Consider the following 23,594-nt stretch of genomic DNA (forward strand, 5'->3'; position numbering starts at 1 on the left):
TCCACTAAAGACCATGATGTGCTCAGATACCGTGATGATAGATCCTAGAGCTTTATTGAGACAGGGAACAGTCTTGTCCTAACTGTCAGGTACCAGTACAGAGTTCATACTCCCTAGCTCAGTCCAGAGCATTACCTACTAAGCCACTCTGCCCCCACACTGGCCTCTCTAATCTAATGCATCCGATGAAGCGAGCTGTAGCTCACAAAAGCTTATGCTCAAATAAATTTGTTCATCTCTAAGGTGCCACAAGTCCTCCTTTTCTTTTTGCGAATACAAACTAACACAGCTGCTACTCTGAAACCTCTCTAATCTCCGTGATTTTACCCAGCTGTTTGCATAGAAATGTTCTAACCAAGATCAGGGCCCCGTTTTAGAAAGCGATTTTCTCCACCCTTGAAATCATAGCAATGATCACCCCTCCTTATGGTCTCATTATTTCCCCCTGCTCCCCCATGTGTCTCTCTCCACCTGCGGTCACCTGCCTTCTACTTAGATGGTCACCTCTTTGGGGCAGGGCAGGGGCTGTCTGTGTGGCCTGTGTATGTCCAGCGCCTAGCATGGAAGAGGGTCCTGGGCCAGGGCTCCTAGGCTCCATGTAACAACAAACGAGGCTTGTCTGAGTCTTTAAAGACTCGCTGTCTCTCCTGCCAGGGCGCGCTTGGCCCCTGCGTAGCATATTTCTGCTCGGCGGTGGAAAACAATCGTCTCATTCTGCAAGGAATGCAGAGAGCCGCGCAGCCAAGGCCAGCTTTCCCTGCAAAGAAACCCTCAGCCCGCTGACCCGCTCCAGCCCCGGGGAAGCCCTGCGCAAACTCCGGGCGTGCTGGAGGTTTGGGGGGGGGGGGGGCAAGAAGAAAGGGGGGGGTGTCACCCACTTTGCAAGAGCAAGGACAAAGCCCCTTGGACAACCACCAGTCGCCTGGTTACCAGCCCCAGTGGACAGCGCAAAGCCTGGTCCCAGAAAGAAGGCGCGGGGCGGGGGGGCCCTGCCCAGGCTCCGAAGCCCAGGACAGCACGTACCGTGCAAACAGCCCTGCTCCAAATTACCGCTGCCGAGCTTGGGGCTCGCTGGCCAACAAGCGCAACCACACGCGGCGTTTGGCGTCGGAAAGACCCGAGCCCGGCCAGCCAGGCGCATGGGGAGCGGGGGCTGCTGGCTGGAAAACCCGGAGCTGGGCTGCTGTGGGCCAGGAGCACGAACCCCCCCCGCCCCCCCGCAGCCCCGGGGGCTTGACAGAGCCGCGCACCCTCCAGCCCCCCACTGCAATTTTAACACCAAGGCTACACAACAAAAAGGGGGGGGGGACAAGCAATGTCATGCCCCCCCCCCAAACATCACTTTGCTTCCAACAGCTAGCAGGAGACCTCCCTCCCCCCCCCCCCACACTCCCCACGACCCAGGCAGGGTGAGGAAGCCAGCCCCGGAGACTCAGCCTATAAATTTATTCCCCCCCCCCCAATAGGTGCTGGAAGTGGGGGTGCACCAGCACCCCTCGGCTCGAAGGAGTTTTTCCTTCCATCCTGGAGGGTTTCCAGTTTGGTTCAGTGGCGCTCAGCACCCGCATCGTGTACATTGTTGCAGGACCCCCCCCCATGCCCCTCCCCCAGCATTTCAACACCCCCCCTTAGCTTTCCACTTACCGGAGGGCCCTGCGCGTCCTGCTGGATTTTAAAGGAGTTTTTGGAGCCCGATAACATTGTCAAGTCTCTTCGTGCCCCATAAACACAAACCCAGCGGGGAGGAGACGTGGGGGGGGGGGAATGAACCCCCCCAGCAGGGAAGGGGGAGCAAGGGGCGAGTCCCAGCCCCGGGAGGAGAAGGCAGGGCGCTCAGTCCATGGCGGGGAAGGTGCCCGGCTCAGCCCCCGGGTTCCTGGGTCTCCGCCGCTGCTCAGCCCCGCGGCAGGGGCGGTGCCCCGGTCCCGGTCCCGGTCCCGGGGCGGGGGCGGGGGCCCTGCGTGGCGAGCCGGCGTGGAAGAAACTCGCCTCCCAGGCGGGGCAGGAGGCAGCCCCAGGTGGGAGGATGCAGCGGCGGGGCGGGGCTCGCTCGTGACCCCTTCTAAGGTGCGGGGGGGGGGGGACCCGCTTCCTTCCCGGGGGGGGGGGCGGCACCGCTCAGCCGTGGGTCCCCCCTCGCCTGGGGAAACTGACCCGCTGGGTCCCGGGAAGAGGCTGAAACCTGCCGCAGCCTTAAAGGAGCCCGGGCCCTTTTCTGGGCGCTGCCCCCCCCGCCCCCGTTCCCCCTCCGCTCCGCCAGGCGCATTTTAATGTCATCGCATTGGCCGCGGATCGGGCCAAAGCCGCGAGGCAAGGGGCGGAGCAAGGGACTGGGAGCCAGGACTCCTGGGTTCTATCCCCAGCTCTGGGGAGGGATGACGGTCTAGCGGTGAGAGCTGGGGAGGGGGTCAGGAGTCCCCAGTCTATTCCCAGCTCAGGCCAGTGAGCCTGATCTAGCAGTTAAATAGGAGAGCTGGGAATCAGGGCTCCTGGAAGGGAGTGTGGGCTACTGGTTAGAGCAAGGGACTAGGGGGTCAGGACTCCTGGGTTCTATTTGCAGCTTGACTGCTGGCTCGCTCTGTGAGCTTGGGCAAGTCATTAACCTCCCCATATTGCCAGGCCAAAGCACTTTAAAAAATTATCAGGCCTCAAATAATTGTGAGACTGCCTTAAAAATTATGAGGGTTTTTTTTAATAACATTTTCATTTGTCTTCTGGGCTCCGAGCATTCGGGGTCACAGTCAGGTCACAGTTTCAAGCTTTTCTGTATGACCACAACAGCTAGAAAGCTGAGGCTCTCACATAATCACATGACTCCAGGAGCGGGGGCTTTAATGAAAGCACCAAATACAGTGAGTGTTGGCAACACTTTGTTTTTCGGCCTCCGCAGCAGTGAGCGTTTACCAAGCACTCTAAGAGCCCTAGCTGAAAAGTGCTCAAGGAGGACAAAGTACAGTGATCTGGAGGGTGTTGCCAATACCAGATGCCTCCTGCATCACTTAGAGCTCCCTACACTGGTTTCCTCATCTCCCACCCCTTGGGCCTTTGTCCCCACCTTGTATCCCACCTTTGAACCACAGCAGCTGTTGGGGTGAGGTTGGAAGCAGGTTGGGGGAAAGGCCAAACCAAGAGGGGGATAGGAAGTGAAGAGGAAGGTGCTGGCTTTGGGGGCACTGCAGATCAGCACCCCTGAAATATTGAAGGGCCCAGCTACCTTGAGGGCTGTAGCAGAACGTGAATAAACCAAACCCTTTGCTGGTGAGTCCCTGCTGCTAGAGGAGTGCTGCTTCTGTTGGGGTAATGCTGGTTCTCGAACCACAAATGGCTCATAGAGGGGAAGGATGGTCCAGTGGATAGGACCTTGCCCAAGCGACCTGAGATGAATTCCCAGCTCAGCTGCAGACTCCCTGGGGCAAGCCCCTTCTCCGCATCTCAGTTCCTCCCCTATTATGCCGCTATCAGCCCCAGGATGAAAATTGATTTGCGACCGCAAGATGCTGAGACACTGCAGCGCCCAGGACTGGAGAAGTACTCGGGGTTCGTCTTCCCTGGGCTATTAGCTCACGGTATAACGCTTACGTTGCCCCTAACCTGCCTCCTGTCCCCACATGCACAAACCTCTAGCTCGAGTTAAGTGGGGCTCTAAGCTAGGGCTGCAGCTAGCTGGCGTGGCGCTCACGGGTGCAATGAAGATGAACCTTCTTAGGCTGCATGGCTCCCAAGCCGTCCGGCTCCAGCGCTTCCCCTCGGGGGGAGCGGAGTTCTGAACTCACAGGCGAGCAGGTCCCCGGAGGAGCAGGTTAGAACCAAGCTGAACAGCTGAGCCATCGACGAGGGGCCCGGCTCAGCAGGACCCAGAACCTGGTGTCTGCCCTCTAAACCAGGCAGGAAAGGTCACAGAAGCCAGGCTGCATTGGGCCCCGGCAGTGCATGGAACCCGCTCTCTTGGCGGACAAGGATGGCAGCTGGGCCCTGGCTATGGGACCATCAGCGTTGAGCCCACACCGTAGTCTACTAGGGCTAGATTCATCCCTGTGACAGTGCAGAGCCTGGAGGGGGAGACGGCAGCTGGCCTCTGTCCTATCCTGAGGCTGGCTTGCCCCTTGCCCTGACTTGCCTCCCAGCCGCCATGCTCCCTAGCAGCCTCAAAGCAGCCAGCACAAAGGACCACCCCAGCCACACCCCCTCTGGCCCCTTCTCCACCCCCTACGCGAGCGGCTCCTGCGGAGGGGGGCGGCTATAGGTGGCAAAGCTGCCTCCGCACCTGGCTGTGTGTTCCCGGGGGGGTATCTTCCAGCTGTTGTGCAAATAGGTGCGGTGCCATGGCCGGTAGCCCCAGGAAGCAGCAGTTTGCTATTAGAACTGTAGCACCATGCGGCGCCAGCTGAGACGACGACTTCAGCCGCCGGGTGCTGCCCAGCCACAGAGCGGGAGACAGTCCCTTCCCCCAACACCTGGCAGTCTAAAGCGACAAACCAGCCCCAGGAAACAAGCGTCGGGGACTGAGACTCAGAGATATTCACAACTTGATCTAATGCCCATAGAGATCAAAGCAATGGGCAGCAAATCAGGTGCTAAGTGACTAGCCCAGGGTCACACCAAGCTGGGAGTGGTGGAACGGGGACTAGAACCCAGGGCTCCTGAGGCCCAGCCTTCCTCTGCCAGGGCTTTTCAAACTTCATGGAGCCTGAAGAGGCTGAAGTCACATCTGGCCCGGTGGAGTTTTTCACTCAACCCAGAGGTCAAGGGTTATAGATTGTACAGGTGTAACCTACGGCTGGGAGAGGGAGGTGCTGATTGGGAGGCTGAGTCAGGCTTGAACCCAGGTTCTCAGCCCCTGCTGACATAGCTGGGCTGACACAAACAGGGTGAGGAGCGGTGCTGTAAACTGCACCTATGCCTGGGTGCAATGGGAGTCTGGTGATGGACGTGCGCTCTCTGCCATGGCCCTGCTGGGGGACGTTGGACAAGTCAGGTCCTCTCTCTGTGCCTTTGCTTCTCCTCCTACTCCGTAGTCTGTCTGGTCTATTTAGATTGGACGTTCTCTGGGGCAGGGACGGTCTGTCATTCTGTGACACGCAGTGGCTGGCCCAACAAAGTCCTGATCTCAGCTTGGACGTGTAGGCACCAGCATAATACACAATATCAGGCGTAACGTCACTGGTATCATTATTATCCATACTGCAGTATCACCTAGGTGCTCCAGGTATGGATCAGGACCCATAGGCATTAGGCGCTGTACCAACATAGAACAGAAAGCCAGGCCCTGCCCCGAGGGGTTTACGCTCTACAATCAAAACTCAGCCACTGTCTCATCTCCAGTCTATTGCTGGACAGCTGGTCCCTGGTGCTGTGGTTCACGGCCCGCAGGTGACTAGCCTGTATGCCCCTGCCCAGCAGAAAGCATCACTCATTTCTGAAACGCTACTAGGTAGCTGGGCAAACGTCCCTGAGAACCCCCAGGCAGCTGCTCAGCACCGCAAAGGAGCAGAGAGTCACAGAGGGGACTTAAATCCTTGAGAAAGAAAACCACGGTGCAAGCTTCAGGGCCCACGTGTTCCTGGGATGGGAGGGAGACATTGGGCTCTCCCATGACCTGGCACTTTGGGCTTATTTTAAACTATGGTTGCAGGATTTTGGCCATTTTCATCATGAATTTTCCTTCAGGGCAGGGGCAGAGTAAGGATAGAACCCAGGACTCCCTACCCACTGGGCCACATGGCCACCACAACTCTGAATCCAGCTCACTCCTAAGCACTTCCAGCTGGCTAGCAGCTGCCCCCTGCAGCACTCAGTCCTGGGGGGAGCTGGGCCTGCCCACGCAACAAGCAGAACCAGTGGTCGAACCTACAGGAGCAGCAGATGCTTGGCACTCAACAAATTGACTGGCCGCTCCCTCCAGGCAGGGCTTGCGTAGGAGATCAGCCTAGCAAGAAGCAAGAGAGCAGGAGAGGCAAGGTGAGGTGAAATGCAGGCTGGCAGCTCACGGGAGCACAGTCGCTGTATCAGATAATGCCCTGATGGTTTTTGTTCATGCTCATGCAATATAGATCAGCCGGCTCCAGTGTGCCATCCCAGGGGAAATAGAGCATGCCGTGAAATTACATTGTAAACTGAAAGGCAGGCTCCCCGTCTCAGGTGCATCTCCCCGTCTCAGTACCAAACCCAAAGGCCCGTCATGGTACCACAGAGCCACCGGGCAGAAGGAGACACCCCCTCCCAAGTGAGGCAAAGCCAAAGGGCCTGACATCCCATAATAATTAACATCCTCTGGGACGAATGGGGAGAGTAAGGATGCAAACCCCGGTGTCCTGGCCAAATGTCAAATCAGCTCATCTCATATGTTCCTGTCATTCCTTGTCTGTTCCATCTCGCTCCCCTACCCTGGTGGTCTGGTCTCTTTGGGGCAGGAGCTATCTCCTACTCTGTGATTGTGCAGCGCCTAGCACAAGGGGGCCGTGTTTTTGATTGCGGCCTAGGCGCTACCTTAATGAACATGACTAATAATGGATAGCCCAGTCGCAGTGAGCTCTGGGCCTGGTCCCATGGTGACTACACTCCAGGGCTAGGTAAGACAGGAGCTTGCATTCTAGCTTGTTAAGCTGGTAACTCTGGCAGATGCTCCTCTGGAAAAGTGCAATAAAACCGGGTCATGACTGCCCCTGGGCAATTCACTAGGTAGTCAGGGCCTGCCTTTTGCCCTTGCTCTACCCCCAGCTCCACTCCTGATGGCTACAGCATTACAGCCCCACAGCAACGCTGTAGATAAAGTATCATGCCTAGACCAGCAGCTGGAGAGATCTTGGAGCAATAGCTCAGGTGTGAACAATCCTCTTATCTGAATGCAATGTTGACTTTGAAGCCTGGCAGTGGTTCTAATGTTCACATTAGCTATTTCATTCTCTAATCCAACACATGTGGAGGTCATTTCCAGTGTCTGCTTGTGCTCACTTCAGGAGCTATTGGCCTGAAAACTAGAAGGCCATGGACCAGATTTGCTAATGGAGGAGATGCCATGCACCAAAGCAGCACTGGCATAATGATGCTGCAAAGCCCTGGGAACAGATAAGCCCAGCTTATTTGCACAGGCTCCAGGGTGTGAATAAGCACAGTAGCTCCGCTGGGGTGTTTGGTTCTGGTGCCACGGAGCAGCTGTGGTTCAAAGCCTCACTGTAGATGCACTGCCCTGGGCTCCCCCAGCTATTTTGTTACCCCAGTTCTGGCTGTCTTTAGCCCAGGTGGGCTCATGCCCTTTCTATCACACTGCCGATGCAGCAGCCACTTCCAGCAGGATCATTTAGCTGGTTAGTGCACAGAGAGATACTCCCAAGACTATTGTAAGTGAGTACGGACGCATGGACAGCAGTGGACTATGCCAATTCAAGCCCCCGCCCCCCAAGGCTGGGTCCATGATGTCTGTAAATAGAGAAGTTCTGGAGCTTAGTTCATTAGCCAAGAAGGGAAGAGAGTACAATGGTAAAAATTTTGATCTTGTTTTCCATTAAGACTCATGCATCGAGTACGGCATGGCTAGCAATGAACAGAGCAGAAGCCATCACAGGTTATTGAGCTCAGTACAGAGCTAACTGAGTGAAATTCTCTGGCCTGAGAGATCACATGGTCCCTGCTGGCCTTAACTGCGATGAAGCTCTGTGAGATGAGCATTTGTACCCAGTTAGAGGGTTCAAGCGACTTGCCCATGTCCACAGAGCAAAGCAGTGCACAGTCAAGACTAGACCCCACGGTTCCCGGCACCTACCCCTGCAGCTCATGCCCCAGACCCTGACCCCTACCTGATGAGACCTCTTTTGAACGTAGCACTCTGTTGCTGTTATAATTCCGGCCATCTGTGCCTGTACGGAGTTCACTCTTCTTCACAAAGAGCCTCCTGCATTCTTTATCAGCCCTTGTCTTGACGGATGAAAAGGAGCTGCTCACCAAGCTGAAAATTACAGCTAGCCTAAGTACAAGTGGTCATGACTTGATCACACTTATAATGTGCAAACAGAATAAAGTCCAGAGCAGTAATATATATATGACACTTGGTGCTTTAAAAGGGACAATTTCACAATGCTGAAAAGAATTGAGATCTGCTGGGAGGAAGAATTTAAATCAGAAAACTGTTACTGATCCCTGGGAATTGTTCAAAAAGACTTTTAGATGCCCAAAAAGCCACAATTGAGGACAATGGCCATACTGGTTAAAAACAAAACAAACAATTTAGAGGGGAAGTAAAGCCAACTATAAAAATAATATTTAACAAATAGAAGAAAGGGGAAGCGGACAGTACTGAATATAAATCAGAAGCTAGGAAGTGTAGAAGATTGTTTCCGTTATCAAAGAGATACAAGGAGAAATCTATGGCCAGCAGAGTTAAGGACAACGAGCAGTAGTTTCTAAAGTATAGTAGGGACAAAAATAATTCTGACAATGGTATCGGTCCATTACTAGATGGAAATGATAGGATTATCAGTAATAATGCAGAAAAGGCAAATATTTCTGTTCTGTATTAGGGGGAAAAAGACAGTCACATCACATGATGTTGCTAACACTCTTTCCATTCCACTAGTATTGCAGGAGGATGTCAAACTGCAGCTACTAAAGTTAGCATGAAGAAGGGTTTAGCCAACTCCGCTGGGCTCTCAACCTGAGCTCCCAGGGCTTTCAAAGCTACTGCCTAGCCCAGTCCATCTGTTTATTATTTCCCTACTAGATGCACTCTCCCGCTTTGCTCCATCTTGTATATTTAAAAAATAAATACAAAAACTTAAACAGAAACTAAAGAAAATTTCCAGCCACAAAAATGTCCCTCAGGGTGAGGTGAGGGCGGGGCAGAGTAAAGGGTAAAATAAGTTTCAGACTCGAGTTTATTTAGCTCTGCCTTTTGGAAAGGAAAATACCCACATTGTTTTCCCAGCTTACATAAATATTGTCTGCTCCAATTCTAGACAGGCAAGCCCCTGTGAAGAAGCCAGGCAGTCACTTGCCATATGCAACATCTGCTGCAAATCAGCATTCGACCATAAATTCTAACGGCACAGAGGGGGTTGTTCCCATAGAGAGAGAGAGAAACTCCCCCAGCCCTGGGCCTGCATTCTCTTGAAGGAAACTTAGCTCCAAACAAAAACCCCACGAGGAGCTTCTGTTCTTTTATGTTCCCCTGTTGTTGCAATGCTGGCCCCAGCAGGGAACATTTTAGACGCTGCCCAATTATGGTCTGAAACCGATTATCACGGCCGCAGCGCCATGGGTGAGAGCTAAGAGGAGATGACGCTTCAAAGGCCACGCAGCGTGCGCGTGTGGGGGAGCAGTCTGGTTAAGGGGGAGAGTGGGAGTGACACACGATGTAGGACATAAGACAAAGGCCTAAGACACAAAGGAAGGGGTTGATTCAGCAACGGGGCTGCATGCATTCCAGGCCATGAGAGCTCTGTTCACGGAGGGTCAGCGGAGCAGCCTTTGGGTTAAAAACAGCTCCAGATGTCCTAACGCACAAGTGGCAAGCACTCTTGTTTATTATGGTAGCGCTTTGAGGCTCCAACAGAGATCAGGGCCCCGCCGCGCTAGGCGCTGCACGTTCACCAACTAAGAGACCATCCTTCAAGGCAGAGTTCCTAAGCTACCCTGGCAGCATAGCTGTGCTGTCTCCTCTCGCTCACAGCCGGCAGCCCTGTAAAGCACTTCTAGGCCTCAGCTAGGAACCTTATTTTTGCTCTGTTACTGCAATACAACTGCAATGTCACTTGCCCCAGAGGCCAGCCCAGTGATGGTGTAGCATTCTAGATGGGTTGCAGCAGGTTATAGCAACAGAGTAAACACAGAGCTATAAATAGCAGCGGGCGTGGTCAGCAGGTGAGTTTCCCCAATGAACAAGGTACCAAAGGCAGGCGCTGCTGTGCTATAAAAATCACAGTAAAACTCCAGTTCGAATTCTATTTTGCTCTTCCCTAATGTGGCACAGCTGGGGCTCTCCAAGCGCTTGGGAAGTGACAAGGACAATTATGAGCGACACCGAGCTACTGAGGGCTGGTCTGCACTTAAAAGTGAGGTGGGCCTGGCTACGCTGCACGGGGGTGTGAAAAATCCATGCCCGAGCCCTGGCACTAGGCTGACCTAAATTTTAGGCTTAGATGCAGGTGGGTGGGTGGCAGAATGCTTCCATCAACCTCTCTATTCTCACACGAGAAGGCGGTATTCCCACAACGCTGGGGAAACCCTTTCCGCCACTGCATCTACACTAGGGGGTTATGGCATAGTGCCATTGTGTAGTCCTGTAGCTATTGCGGCTAGAGTCTCTGTAGTATAGACCTGGCCTCAGATACTACGAGGATGAAGGCCAGGTATAGACAGATTTTTAGGCCCACAAGGGACCATTAGATCATCTAGTCTGGCCTCCTGCCTAGCACGGGCCAGAGAATCCCTCCATTATCTCTGTATGGAACTCAATATCTTGTATTAGGCTCAAGCGTCTTCCAGAGAGGGAGCCAGTCTGGATCTGAAGCCATCAAGAGCTTGAGAATCCCCCATCTGCCCTTGACACTTTGTTCCGCTGGTTAATGCCGTCACTGGTAAACATGGGTGCCTGGGCTCTTATTTGAATTTGTCTGGCTTTAACTTCAACTTCCAGCCACTGGTGCTTGTTCTGCTTTTCTCTGCTAGATTCAAGAGCCCTTTAGTTCCTGGTATATTCTAACCCTACTGGAGCAGGGGCAGAGAAGGGCAACTAGGATGATCCGGGGAATGGAAAACCTGCCTTATGAGAGGAGACTCAAAGAGCTTGGCTTGTTTAGCCTGACCAAAAGAAGGCTATGGGGAGATCTGATTACTGTCTATAAATACATCAGAGGGATAAATACCAGGGAGGGAGGGGAGTTATTTAAGTTAAGCGCCAATGTGGACACAGGAACAAATGGAGATAAAACTGGCCATCAGCAAGTTTAGGCTTGAAATTAGACAAAGGTTTCTAACCATGGGAGGAGTGAAGTCCTGGAACAGCCTTCCAAGGGGAGCAGGGTGCAGGGGGAAAAAACAAAACTGGTTTCAAAACTGAGCTGGATAAGTTTATGGTGGGGATGGTAGGAGGAAGCTGCTTACAATGGCATGTAGCCGATCTGCAACTGCCCGCAGCAACTATCTCCAATGGCTGGTGATGGGACGCTAGCTGGGGAGGGCTCGGAGTTACTGCAGAGAACTCGTTCCCAGGTGTCTGGCTGGTGGGTCTTGCCCACATGCTCAGGGTCTAACTGATGGCCAGATTTGGGGTTGGGAAGGAATTTCCCCCCAAGTCAGATTGGCAGAGCCTTTGGGATTTTTTTTTTTCTGCCTTCCTCTGCAGCATGGGGCACAGGTCACTTGCAGGTTTGAACTAGTGTAACTGGTGGCTTCTCTATAACTTGACGTCTTTAAACCATGATTTGAGGACTTCACTAACTCAGCCAGAGGCTAGGGGTCCATTACAGGAGTGGGTGGGTATCTGTGGCCTGCCATGTGCAGGAGGTCAGATTAAATTATCACGATGGTCCCTTCGGGCCTTAAAGTCTGTGAGTCTTATACACTAATCAAGTCACCTCTTGATCTTTTTGATACACAGCAGTGACACTCAGGCCTCAGGAGCCAAATTAGTGATCAACAGTACCCAACAGAGCCCCAGGAGTATGAATTCATTGTTTCATTTACTATCCATTCATATTGAAAGAGTGAGGAGAAATATTTAGTGTGTATATATATAAATTCTCACTGCAAGAGGACTGACCACATTTTCTCAACTACAATCAGTTAACACAGTAAAAGCAGCCTGATTAGTTAATAATTAAACCACACAGTGTTTTAATATCACGTGCTGCAAAGAGCCGCACTCAAGAGCCACTTCCGGCTATTGAGCCTGGGTTGGAGTATCTCATTGATACACAGAGTCAGGTACCACACGGTCATGCTGAGAAAGCACTGGGAGAAGAGCCCCAGGTGGAACACACACTATAAATATGACTACCCAAAGCACAAGGATCATTAACAGCCCCACTATCCCAACGCCCCTCGCCTACAGCACTGCTCTAATCGATGGCAAGTTACCTTCGATGTAAGCACAGGAACAGCTTGTACCATTTAAACTGCAGGTCCATGTCGTACGTAGGATGAGTGCTGGCAACGTGAGCTGTTCGACACGTATTAGCTTCCTCAACCTCCCCAAAGCGACCTTGGAGCCTTCCACCAACAACCCAGGGAGATTCATCCGCAGGAGTCACGCCTGGCAAATTTCCTTCACCTGGCTTCATTTTATTGGCTGGTCGGACATCTCAAGCACCCAGAAACAAGCACGGGGGACGTGGAAGGAGGTCCAGAGGAGATGGGCAAACACGAGGGTTCAGAGCACACAGGATCCTGGAATTTTCTTGTGGTGGTTCTGCTCAGGGGAAGGAGACAGGAGCTGGGGGGCTAAGAGAGATGCTACTTGCACTCTGGAAGTTAAAGGCCTCAGGGAATTTATTACCATAGCGCCTAGAGGCTCCAACTGAGACTGGTACTAGGGGCTGTACAGACAACATGATTGATGAAGGACTTACAGTTTAAACAGACAAGGGAAAAGATGGGAGGGGAAACAGGCATGGAGCTAGGAAGTAACTTGCCCATGGTCACCAGCAGGCCGGTGGCAGAGCGGGGACTAGAACCCCCGTCCCCTGAACTAGGTCTCTTAAACTAAGAGCCGCCATCATCTCAAAGCAGCTGGCACTCAGCCGCCATTTTGTTTTTGGAACCCAGCAAAAGCTTTTTTTTTCCTGTTAAGCGAGGCCAGCTCAGGCGTTCTCTGGTCAGTTATGGCAGCAAAGAGAAGTAAAGCCTGGTCTACACTTAAAAACGTAGCTCAAGGTCCTAAAAATCCACACCCCTCTGGGCCACGGCTTGGCCCACATAACACCGAGTGTAAACACAGCTAGGCTGATGGGAGAAAGCTTCCGGCAACCTGGCTACTGGCAGCTGGGGGTGGGGGTGGTGGGGAGTACCTAGAGGAACAAAAAAACCCATCCATCATTGTAGGATGTGTCTACGCTATGGGGGGGGGGGTAAATAGGGCCATAGCCGCACCCTAGTGTAGACAAGCCCTAGGCCATTGCGTGCACAGCTATGAAGAGGTTACTTCAAGCGAGAGGTGAGTGGAACACAGGCCCTGATCCCGCATTTTCCTGGGCTGCCCCTCTCCGCCTCAGCTTCCTTTGCCGAATCAAAAAGGTGCATTTCAGCCACCTCGGAGAGAGACTAGCCCAGGGAAATCCCAGGCCTGGCTTCAGTGAAGGGGGCTAGCCTGCAAGACACCATCTGTTGGAAATCGCAGGAAGCTTCGGTACAGCCAGTTCTCAGGCATGGCTCCCACCCAGCACAGCGAAGCCGGCTGCCAAGAGCCAGGGTGGAAAAAAGCTGACTGCAGGCAAAGTCATTTCAGCTGATGGGGAATGGCTCCCGGGGTGTGTGTGTGTGTGTGGTGGGGGGGGAGATCCCGTCCCCTTCAACTGCCGGAAGGCGTTGGGGAATCATAGCAGCCTCTCGCTCCTAATGAAGATGGAAGAAAAGGAGGAAACCGTTCAGCTGGAAGCGGAGAGGGTTAGAAAGGTTTTGCAGCGCGCCCCATGGAGCTGAATGTTAAAAGCAGGGCCTATTATGGCCAGCGGATCAAAGGAGCTGGGGCGTTCAAGGGAGAAAGGTTGCGTCGAAAACATTCGTCCAAACCAACCGTGCGATGAAAAGAACTCGAAAGGGATTAACCATTTGAAGACTAAAATACTTAGCAACACACTCGTCCCACAGCCTGGGAACATAACCCGGAGTCCCAAGTCCCGTCCTCAGGTCTACCCCTTTCCTTCCTGAGTCAGGAATAGAACCCAGGAGCCACTCTGCTCTAACCATTAGACCACACACTCCCCCCCCCACCCCGATTCAGGAATAGAAACCCCAGATTCCTGATGCCTTGTGCCCTGCTTCAGCTACTACACAACACACTCACCTCCCCAAGACAGAAAGAGAACCCAGGAGTCCTGACAGCTTGTATACTGCTCTAACCACTAGCCCGCACTCCCAGGAAAGCACTTCCAGTTTGAAAAAAAAAAAGGGGGGGGGTGTGCTAGAGGCATATGCAAGTTGCAGCCCTACAGCACTAGGCAGCCTGAGCACAGAGCGAATGGTAGGAATGCAGCAGGCATTTCTCTGCACCCCTGCTCCGATGGGGCTTGCTTGAGGGACAGTCTAGACGGCCCACTGTTCCAGCACCGGACCGCAGATCAGGCATCAGTCACCACCAAAGCAGCCTTTTAGAGCATCACCAAATTGCTATCGCAGATCACAACAGTGAAGGCCTGGCGCTGAAATGCAGCAGGCCTGGGGAGTCGAGGTGAAACTAACGGCTAGCAGAGAGGCTGGCCCCTTGGGCTGCAGCTCTCTCAGGAGGATGAAGGCAAATGGGTTGCTCTGGTCATACTCCTTCACCAGCTGCTTGCAGGGGCATGGAGCGAGAGCTAAATTCTGGTTTAGTCAAGGACCCTTCCCTCGGGGTCTCGGATTGCTAGGTTCAGAGCTCCTGGTTCTTCTCTCCCCCTGTCCTGCAAAAGGGACCATAGGTTGCTGGTACCTGTCAACCTGCAGGGGCAGGAAGGATATTTGCTTCTATGTCCGTGACGAGGGAAATCTCTCCCTTTCCGCTTCAGGAAGGTCAGGGGATCCCTCCTTTGCAAAACACCTTTAAAAGCTTTTGGGAAATCCCATTGACTTGATAGGATTAATGCCACTGAATTGTTTTAACCTTGCAAGTAGCATCATCAACACACATTCTGCTGCAGGATGCCGGCAGAACACGAGGGGCATCAGGCCCGAACCAGGAACTGAAATATGGACAGAGAGGAAGGATGACAAGACACTGGACTAGCTCTCAAAAAAAAATCTGGGTTCAGTGTGGGCTCTGCCACACATTCCTCCCACAACCTTGGTCATGTCACATCAAGTCTCAATGCCTCAGTTGCCCATCTATAATATGGGTATAACCCCTCCTTTCTCTTCCCCCTTTGGCTTGTCTGTTTAGATCGGGAACTCTTCAGTGCAGAGACTGGCTCACACTAGGGGGTTGACTTCACTGCAGAGCTAGGGGTTACTCCTAACCCCACGCCTGTCCACACACCAAACCCTCTCACCCAAGTTTGATTGTGCTTTCAACCCAGGCCAACGGGCACAGGTGGGGCTACAGGTGAGTCCCCCAATGTCTTGCCAGTCCCGTCCCTCCCCAGTGGGCCCAAGAGGAGAGAAATTCTCCCACAATTCACTGGGAGAGACTCAGCGTCGCACGCTTGTTTGAACGCTATGAACCAAGGGGTTGTGCCCCAGAAGCCCTAGCGACACACACTGGGAAAGCGCAGTGCTAGTGAGGACGGGGTAACTCAGCCAGGGCAGTGCAATGCGGCTGCTCGCACACATGCTAGCTCTGCGAGGAAGATGTACTCTGTACATCTGGACACCAGCCAGCACCATGGGGAGGGCCAGGTGCTACCGGAATAGCATTAGAACTAGTGTTTTAATTACCCTAGTTTATTCTTTTCCCTTCCCCTTTTAGGTCAATCAATCATGTGCAGGTTTTTTAAAAGTTAAGATTCTTGCACTTAAACCTCTCCCAGTTATTAGTTCCGACTGTGAAATCTGCCTTATTGACTTGTTTTGGGTCCTGCCTATGGGATTCCCTGTTCAAAATTCAAGCTTTACTTCTGAAATGCCACCTAATACTCTAATGTATCTGGACACAAGCCTCTGCCGGCCCTGGCCAGTCAGTGCAGCTTTTCACCGCTACCCGTGTTTTCAAAGAGAATCGGAACAAAGGCAAAAAGTTGAAGACCAGCCCCTCTGGGATCAGCCAGCAAACTAGCTGTGAAAGTTCACCCAATGACCCTGCTAAACTTCATCCTTCAAACTTCATGATCAGTAAAAATCCCATAGATAAGAGTCAATGGAGCGTGAACTCAGCCCTGAATTGGAACTCAAGGTTGATATGTTGGATCATATTAAAGAAGTTCTGTATTAAAAATCACAAATGAGTTTGATTCCCCATAGTTTAAATTCCAGGGTATTACTAATTAAGAGGTCTCTTGGTTTTTGGTACTGTTTCTCTCCCTCTGTGTGTGAAACTTGCAAGCTGCTAATTGCGTTAGTACATTCTAAGACAGAGTCTGTTCTCAAAGCAATTCACAGAGAGAGAGAGACTCAAAGCAATACTCTGTAACAGAAACAGCACCCAGAGACTCCCCGCCCTTTTGTTGTATTAACAATTGTGATTAAAATAGAGATAGAGGATGTATGTGGATGGATGCTTGGTGTGGATAATAACTGAATGATCAGGGAGGTGCCAGCCTAAGAATCCAGTGTCCATCATCTGAAGAAGGCGTCAAGTGGAAATAACCAGAGGACCCCCGGAGGGCAGACTGGAATCCACCCAACAGCCTCAAGAATGGGAGAACCAAAGAACAAGATAACATCTAGCAGCACGGAGCCGTCAGGAATGTGCCATCTGCTGATTGATTCAGCAACAGCATGATGAAGCAATTCCCACAGACTGGCATAGGAAGAAATTCCTATAAAAATGGACTCTAGAAATGAGAACTTTGGGGTCTGATTCTGCAAACCAACTTCCAGGAGCATCAGATGAGCATCTGACAAGGCCCTGCTCCCGCCTCGTGTCCAGGCCGCCTGGCCAGTGGCTTGGCATGAGCAACTCTAAGGCTGGTTTCAGAGTAACAGCTGTGTTAGTCTGTATTCGCAAAAAGAAAAGGAGTACTTGTGGCACCTTAGAGACTAACCAATTTATTTGAGCATGAGCTACAGCTCACTTCATCATGCTCAAATAAATTGGTTAGTCTCTAAGGTGCCACAAGTACTCCAACTCTAAGGCTGGTAACTATGATAACAACCTTGCAGAACCTGTGTGTGTGTGTATGAATGAATGTGTGAATAAATATGAGATTGAATGGAATGTTATAGCTATAACTAACTGCTTACTATGATAATCTTGCAGAACCTCTGTGTGTGTGTGAATAAATATGAGACTGAATGGAATGTTATAGCTATAACTAACTGCTTACTATGATTCTTTCTGTATTCACAATAAATGTGGTATTTTGCCTTTTTCCCTTTAATAAGATCCTGCTGGTTTTTAATTTATTGGTACAACAGATAGACCAGCTGTAGATTTAAGTCTAGGCCAACAGCTACCAGAAGGGATGCAGTTAGGAGAGATTTTTCCCCTGTAAAAAAAAAAAAATCAGCAATGCGGGGGGGAATTTCTGGAGATGTTTGTTCTTTCGCACAGGGAGGCGCATTTAGTACCATTAACTCAACAAAAGGTTCTTTCCTGTAATCAGAGACGGGTAACGGAGTTTAGAGCTCAAGCAGTCAACCGCTTTGCAGAAATTGGCTGCATTGGACCCCAGATTGGTAACACAAACGGCTTTATTCACCCACCACGAGCATGTCTGCCAGCACAAGACTGAGGCAGATTGAAGCAGAAAGGCCTGGTAGACACCGTTTTTGTCCCAGGATAACTACGTGGGTTAGGTGGCGATTAATTTCACCGATACAGTTATAATGGTACAACTTCACGTGTGGATGCAGTTATACTGGTATACAAGCGCCTTATAGCCAGATAAGTTATTTCCCTTCCCATACGGAAATAAGCTACACTGGTATAAACCCCTTTATACTGATCTGACTGCATCCAAATGAAGGTGGTCACACTGCTTTAACTGTACCAGTCTAGACCACTGGGACGCTGTAAGTGTTTAGACAAGACCTTACCGCTGGTAGATTGCAAACGGGGAAGTCTCTCAGTGATCTTGTTCTTTATGAGCCAAACAGCTGGAACAGAAGACCTCTTGCTTGCAACAGCAAGCTGCCCTTTGCATTTAGACAGTCAATAAATGCCAAGCCCCATTGTACAGACAAGACAATTACTCCTCAAGCCCAGCAAGGCATCTGTAGGTTTAAATGCACAGAGCAGCAGTCTGGGAGCCAGCTCCCTTGAGTCCCAGATGCTGCTCTGGCCACTAGCCCATACCACCCCACCCCTGAGATTTGCAGAGGGACATTTTGTAAGTGCACCAACGCATCTGACGCTAAGTTACTGCGACTTTTCAGCTGGCCGAGCCAGGCCCACAGCCAGGGTGATCCATCAGAACGTACAAACGTCACTGCACGTATCACAGCGTGAAGAAGCCGGTCAACAGCATTCAGAGTGCAGGGGTCAGTCTAAACTGGAGTAGCAAAATGGCAGCCAAGGCACACAGAGAAGGGAAACTGTATCTGGTCATCTCTGGCTCTGGTAGAGGAGCCGTGGCCAGATGGCGCGAAGACGGAATGCAAGCTAGGACAATGAAGGAACGGGTGGAAGGTTTAAGATAGTTTCTCCCTTATCCTGGCTTGCTTTTGGTGTGAAGGTTTTTCCACCAGTATTGACTGAATATATTCCTTTTATTTAGGCTTGTGCTCCCAGATGCCTTGGTATGAGTTTTGACTCTGTTCAAGCATTCAAGCAGCAGGAGATCATTAAAGCCAGGGCAGGGGACTGAAGCAAAGACCCGTTTAAAAAAAAACAAAACAAAAAGGAAATTGACAGTCCAATGACTTATGCCAACTATGAAATCTCCAGTCAATTCCAGCCATTCCACTTTTTGTTGAGGGAGAACTTGGATGCTATCTGAACTTAGCTAAGAATCTGGCACCTTGCGAAAGAGGAATTTCCTCCAGGGTTATAAAACCAAAGCATTCTTTTCAATCATTTCTACACAAGCTGGAGAAACCCAGCCCTCTCTCTCACAAGGGTTCAATGCCACGAGTGCAATATGAAGACCGTGGGGACTTATTCTGCACTTCAGGCTGGAATCTAAGGGAAATTCCCATACCACCACTAATTGGGCTGTAATATTTTAGTCTCTGCCAAGTTATCGGTCTCTGTGCCAGGGTAACGCAGCACGGGTTAGTGGCAGGAGGTCAGATTAGATGACCCAGTGGCCAATTCAAGCCTTAAATTCTATAACTCTCAGACCAATTCAGAGAGCGCACAGAGGTACAGGGCGCCCAAGAACATGTACCAAAAGGCCTGTTTCTGCTCTTATTAAAGTCAGTGGTGAGACTCCCATTGGCTTCAACAGGAGCATGGAATTGCCATACTGCAATGGTTTTCAACGGGGCGTGGACACAGCCCTGGGGGGGACACAACACTGCGGGTACGAGGCAGGTACACAACTCATCTAGATATTTGCCTGGTTTTAACACAGGCTACATAAAAAAGATGAACAAAGTCAATACAAACTAAAATTTCATACAGACTTGTTTATGCTGCTCTATAGGCTATCCCCTGAAACCTAAGTACAGTATTTATATGCCAATCGATTTATTTTATAATGATACGGTAAAAATGAGAAGGTCAGCACTTTTTCAGTACTAGTGTGCTGTGACGCTTGTGTATTTTTAGGTCTGATTTTGTAAGCAAGTTGTTTTTAAGTGAGGTGAAACTTGGGGTACACTAGACAAATCAGACTCCTGAAAGGGGGACAGGAGTGTGGAAAGGTTGAGAGCCACTGCCACACTGCAATAGTCCATTATGGTAGCACCTAGAGGCCCTGACTGAGATCAGGGCCCCATTGTGCCAGGTGCTGCCCAGACCCACAGATTTTGCCCCCAAAGGACTTAACTAGACAAATAGCTGAAGGGTGGGATACAGGTAAAGGATGGGAGGACACAAAGGCAGAGAAGGGGGATGACTCATCCAAGGTCACTCAGCTGGAGAGGGGCAGAACCAGGAATAGAACTCGTGTCCTGCTTCTCAAACCCAGTGCCCTAACCACTAGACCGCACTACCTCATCTAGTCCAGTGTCTGAGTGGCCAACACCAGCTGCTTCAGAGGAACCTGTAAAACACCTGCAAAAGGCAATTATAGGATAACTTACCCACAAGGAAAGCTTCTTCCTAGCCCCCAATAGATAGCCACTGGCATATGCTCTGACACATGAGGGTTTATTATCCCTTCCAAATATACCCCTACCAGTATATTTACTGTTGTCAATCTGGATATTCTTGTTAGCCATTAACGTCCAGTCCTGTTTTAAATCCGGTGAAGCTCTTGGCTTCACTGATATCTTGTGGCAAGGAGTTCCACAGTTCCAATGAACTGCACTGAGTAGAAAACTGGAATGTCACTGTTCGGACTATTGTATCCTAAATTCAGATGCTGAAGTTCAAATGGATTTTACAGTAAGTTTTAAACCCAGATCAGCACAGTGCAAAGTGTAATGAACAAACAAGACAGTATTTATACATGAACACACAACAGATGCTGAATCTCTTTTACAGGGCCTGAATTTCTACAGCTATAATGGTATTACTGTGCGGGGGTGTTTTTTTAGGCTTACTCAGTTCACAGCTATGGAAAGAAACCATGCTGCGTTCCATAAAATTAATATCATCCAGTCCTCAGAAAAAGGGATCAATTCAGAAGATTATTTTTGCACCGGAGGGTGGGGAGACAGGAAGTGAAGTGATGATAAAAAAATGGTTTGTGCCGTTTGCGATCCTCTCAGCTGTGCTCAAATGTTTGCATGCGGCCACTAGAAGCAGCTGAAATGCTTGATTTCCATATCACTTTAGCATGTTCCTATTGGGGGAGAATTCACACACACAAGACGCCTAAGTATGTTTCAACCTCTACACTTTCAGGCTTGGAAAATCACGGCCACTCAGCCGCTATAGCAGCCATGCTGTCCTTTCCCGCGCCTGCCCAGAGAGAGAATCAGTAGCATGGTTTGGGGAGGGTGCACACCAATGTTTGACAGCTGTTTCAGTTTGACACACAGCACGGGCTGGGACTTTTGCCCGTCAAGTCAAGCTAGATGGAGCGTAACTATGGGAAGCAACGATGCCCAGCAATAATCCAGATCCACTATTTGGGGGACTTCCAGCTTTTGGAGGCGAAGAAGTAGAATCCAGAGAGAGAAGAGACCATGGAGCTGAGGATGTTTAGTTATGGTCAGATTGAGCTGAAACATCTATGATGCTGTCATGAATACTCACTTTAAGCAGCACAGGGGAGAGTGGCTAGAGATGCACAGAACAGTCAAGACGACGTTGGGCTGGATGGAAAAAAAAAAAAAAAAAAAAAAAAAAAACTTTGTGGGCCTCTAGGAGTTTAGTCAGAAGCCAATAATAGCAAGGAGTTCTTGATCATCACACTGTGCTCTGGTTGGGTCAGGGAACCAGGACCTCTCTCTGGCCACCTGCGTGACCACCACACGAGCGCATGAGGGCTTCGGAAGAAGTAGCCAACCAGAAGGACAGAGCAGTTAACATGAGGCTCTGGCACCACAAAGCGAGAGGATGCAGCTTTGATACATGGCAGGTTTCTGCGGGGGAGACCCATGGCAGAGTCTCTCAGAGCCTGGGTCAACTGAAAAGCAGTGTAGATATTCCCGCTTGGGCTGGAACCCACGGTCTGAGACCCCCTCCCCTCCACACCCTTGCTGGGTCTCAGAGCCCAGTTTCCAGAGGGAGTGGGACATCTACACTGCTATTTTTAGTCAGCTGGCCGGGCTCTGAGGCTTGCTGCCGTAGGGTTTGATTTGATTTTTTGCAGCATAGATGTACGCTGGGATGCTTAGGCAGTTTGCTTTCGTGTCTGCAACAGGTCGAGGCCAATCCCTCTCCAGTCTTAAAGATGGGTGAGAAAGTGACCAGTGAGAATAATAAAAAAAGTCTAGGGATAAACATCATGGGATAATCCCAAAGTTCTAATCCAGGATGAGTGTTTAAGATAACAATGGAAAGTGGTGGCTCATTTGATACATCAACTAGAAAGCCAACATACTTTATTTTTACTAAACTATTAATTCATATAATGTAAAACCAATACCAGGTATGGAGGCAAAACAGGAAGTTAGGAGACACTGGCAAATAACGAGAGGTGCGCTGCTAAGCAAATGCATCTAAGCATGCTCCATGCAGGCAACATCAGCATCCGAAAAAGTGGGAGGATTTGGGCAGGAAATCTTGGCATTCCATGAAGACCTTCCATTATTCATGCTCTGTGTTTCTAATTTAACCCAGCTAACAGTGGGCACGATTCTGACTCGGTAGCAGATTCCAGCACAATTGTCGACAATCCTCGACAAAGAATAATAAAACCTAAAATAGGATAAAGTGTAGACTTTCCAACAGTCATCTGAAAGCATTTGCAAAAGAAACTCATGGTAAACCCGAGGCCATTTCCCCTGGTTACTTCTTACAGGCCTGACTCAAAGCCCATTACACTGAGCAGAAATCAACTGATTTCAGTGGACTTTGGAACACACAGGACAGAGCCAAAAGGAATTAATTTTGCGCCAAGTCAACAAAGCACTTAAGTGCTTTTTTTTTTGACTCAGGGCCTTAAATCTTTATCACTAAAGCCATCCCTAGATCTTCGACACTATTTTTTAAAAAAATTGACTCCTTTCCCAGATTTATATGGTTTACTTTTCTGCATTCCTCTCAGTTTGGATGGAGAAGTCCGTTTCACCTTCTTGTTCTTATGTGTTGGCGCCAGAACTGCTGTGGTTAAGCTTTTAACATGTCAGGGGACAGTTTTCATTCAAAAACCCCTTTTAATTCAAACACCTGCACAGAAGTATTTATGTAGTGGCAATTGGAAGCCTTTCCCCTAGCTTGTTTTTAGTAGAAAAAACAAAATTTGTTACCCGGAAGGGAAACCGGAAGTTTAGCACAATCCTATAGTAGCACTGTCAGCTAGTCCAAAATGCGAGGCTACATTACATACTTACAAAGAGCCAGCAACTGAAGTGAAGAAAATGGGTACAAAAGCAGCGTGGCACAGACTGGTTAAGGTGGAAGTTTGAAAAGGTGCCAAGGGGAAGTGCAAGGACCTGATACACATCTAGATCCATGTTCACAGAAGTTAGTGCCACGAACGGAGATTCAGGAGAAAATTGCTCTGGGCAAAATTTGTACTCTGGGCACCACACTTTAGGAAAGATGTGGACAAACCGGAGAGAGTCTAAAGCAGAACAAAGATGACAAAAGGATTAGAAAAGGTGACCTCTGAAGAAAAGTTTTAAAACTGGCTCTGTTTAGTCTTGAAGACAGACAACTAAGGGGAGACCCGAAAACAGTCTTCAAATACATTAAGGGCTGTTATGAAGAGGACAGTGATGAATTGTTCTTGTCCTGCCTTCAGTGGACATGGAGAAGTAATGGGGCTTAATCTGCAGCAAGGGAGATTCAGGTTAGATATTAGGAAAAACTTTCTAACTCTAAGGGTAGTTAAGCTCTAAATAGGCCTCCAAGGGAGACTGAGAAAACCACATCATTGGAGATTTGTAACAAATTGGACGCATACCAGTCAGGGATGGTCTAAGTTTAGTTGTTCCTGCCTCACCATGAGCGGGGGGGGGGGGGGGGGGGGGGGCCTGGACTTGACGACCTTGCAAGGTCCCTTCCTGGCCTTCATTTCTCTGATTCTAATATCTATCTACTTAAGAGAATTCACTACAATTCCAGCATGAAAATTTTGGTTGGAGCCATTGTGAAT

At 50.2% G+C, this 23,594-nt stretch overlaps 1 protein-coding gene across 4 annotated transcripts in view; it reads right to left on the reverse strand.

Annotated features, from left to right (window-relative positions):
• MTMR11 (myotubularin related protein 11) overlaps positions 1-7,862 on the reverse strand; it is a 29,616-nt gene extending 21,754 nt beyond the window's left edge. Inside the window, exon 1 of one of the 4 annotated variants that reach the window (XM_037883052.1) lies at positions 7,794-7,862. In XM_037883052.1, coding sequence (XP_037738980.1) covers positions 7,794-7,847 — 54 coding nt within the window. In that variant the 5' untranslated portion in view covers positions 7,848-7,862. Of the gene's footprint in view, positions 1-1,023; positions 1,127-1,644; positions 2,065-7,793 lie in introns of those variants that run through there. The other 3 variants (XM_043535538.1, XM_037883051.2, XM_037883053.2) reach the window with 3 other exon arrangements.
• Between the last annotated feature and the right edge of the window lie 15,732 nt (positions 7,863-23,594).

The sequence above is a fragment of the Chelonia mydas genome, chromosome 24 (genome assembly GCF_015237465.2).
Source record: "Chelonia mydas isolate rCheMyd1 chromosome 24, rCheMyd1.pri.v2, whole genome shotgun sequence".
Taxonomy (NCBI): domain Eukaryota; kingdom Metazoa; phylum Chordata; order Testudines; family Cheloniidae; genus Chelonia; species Chelonia mydas.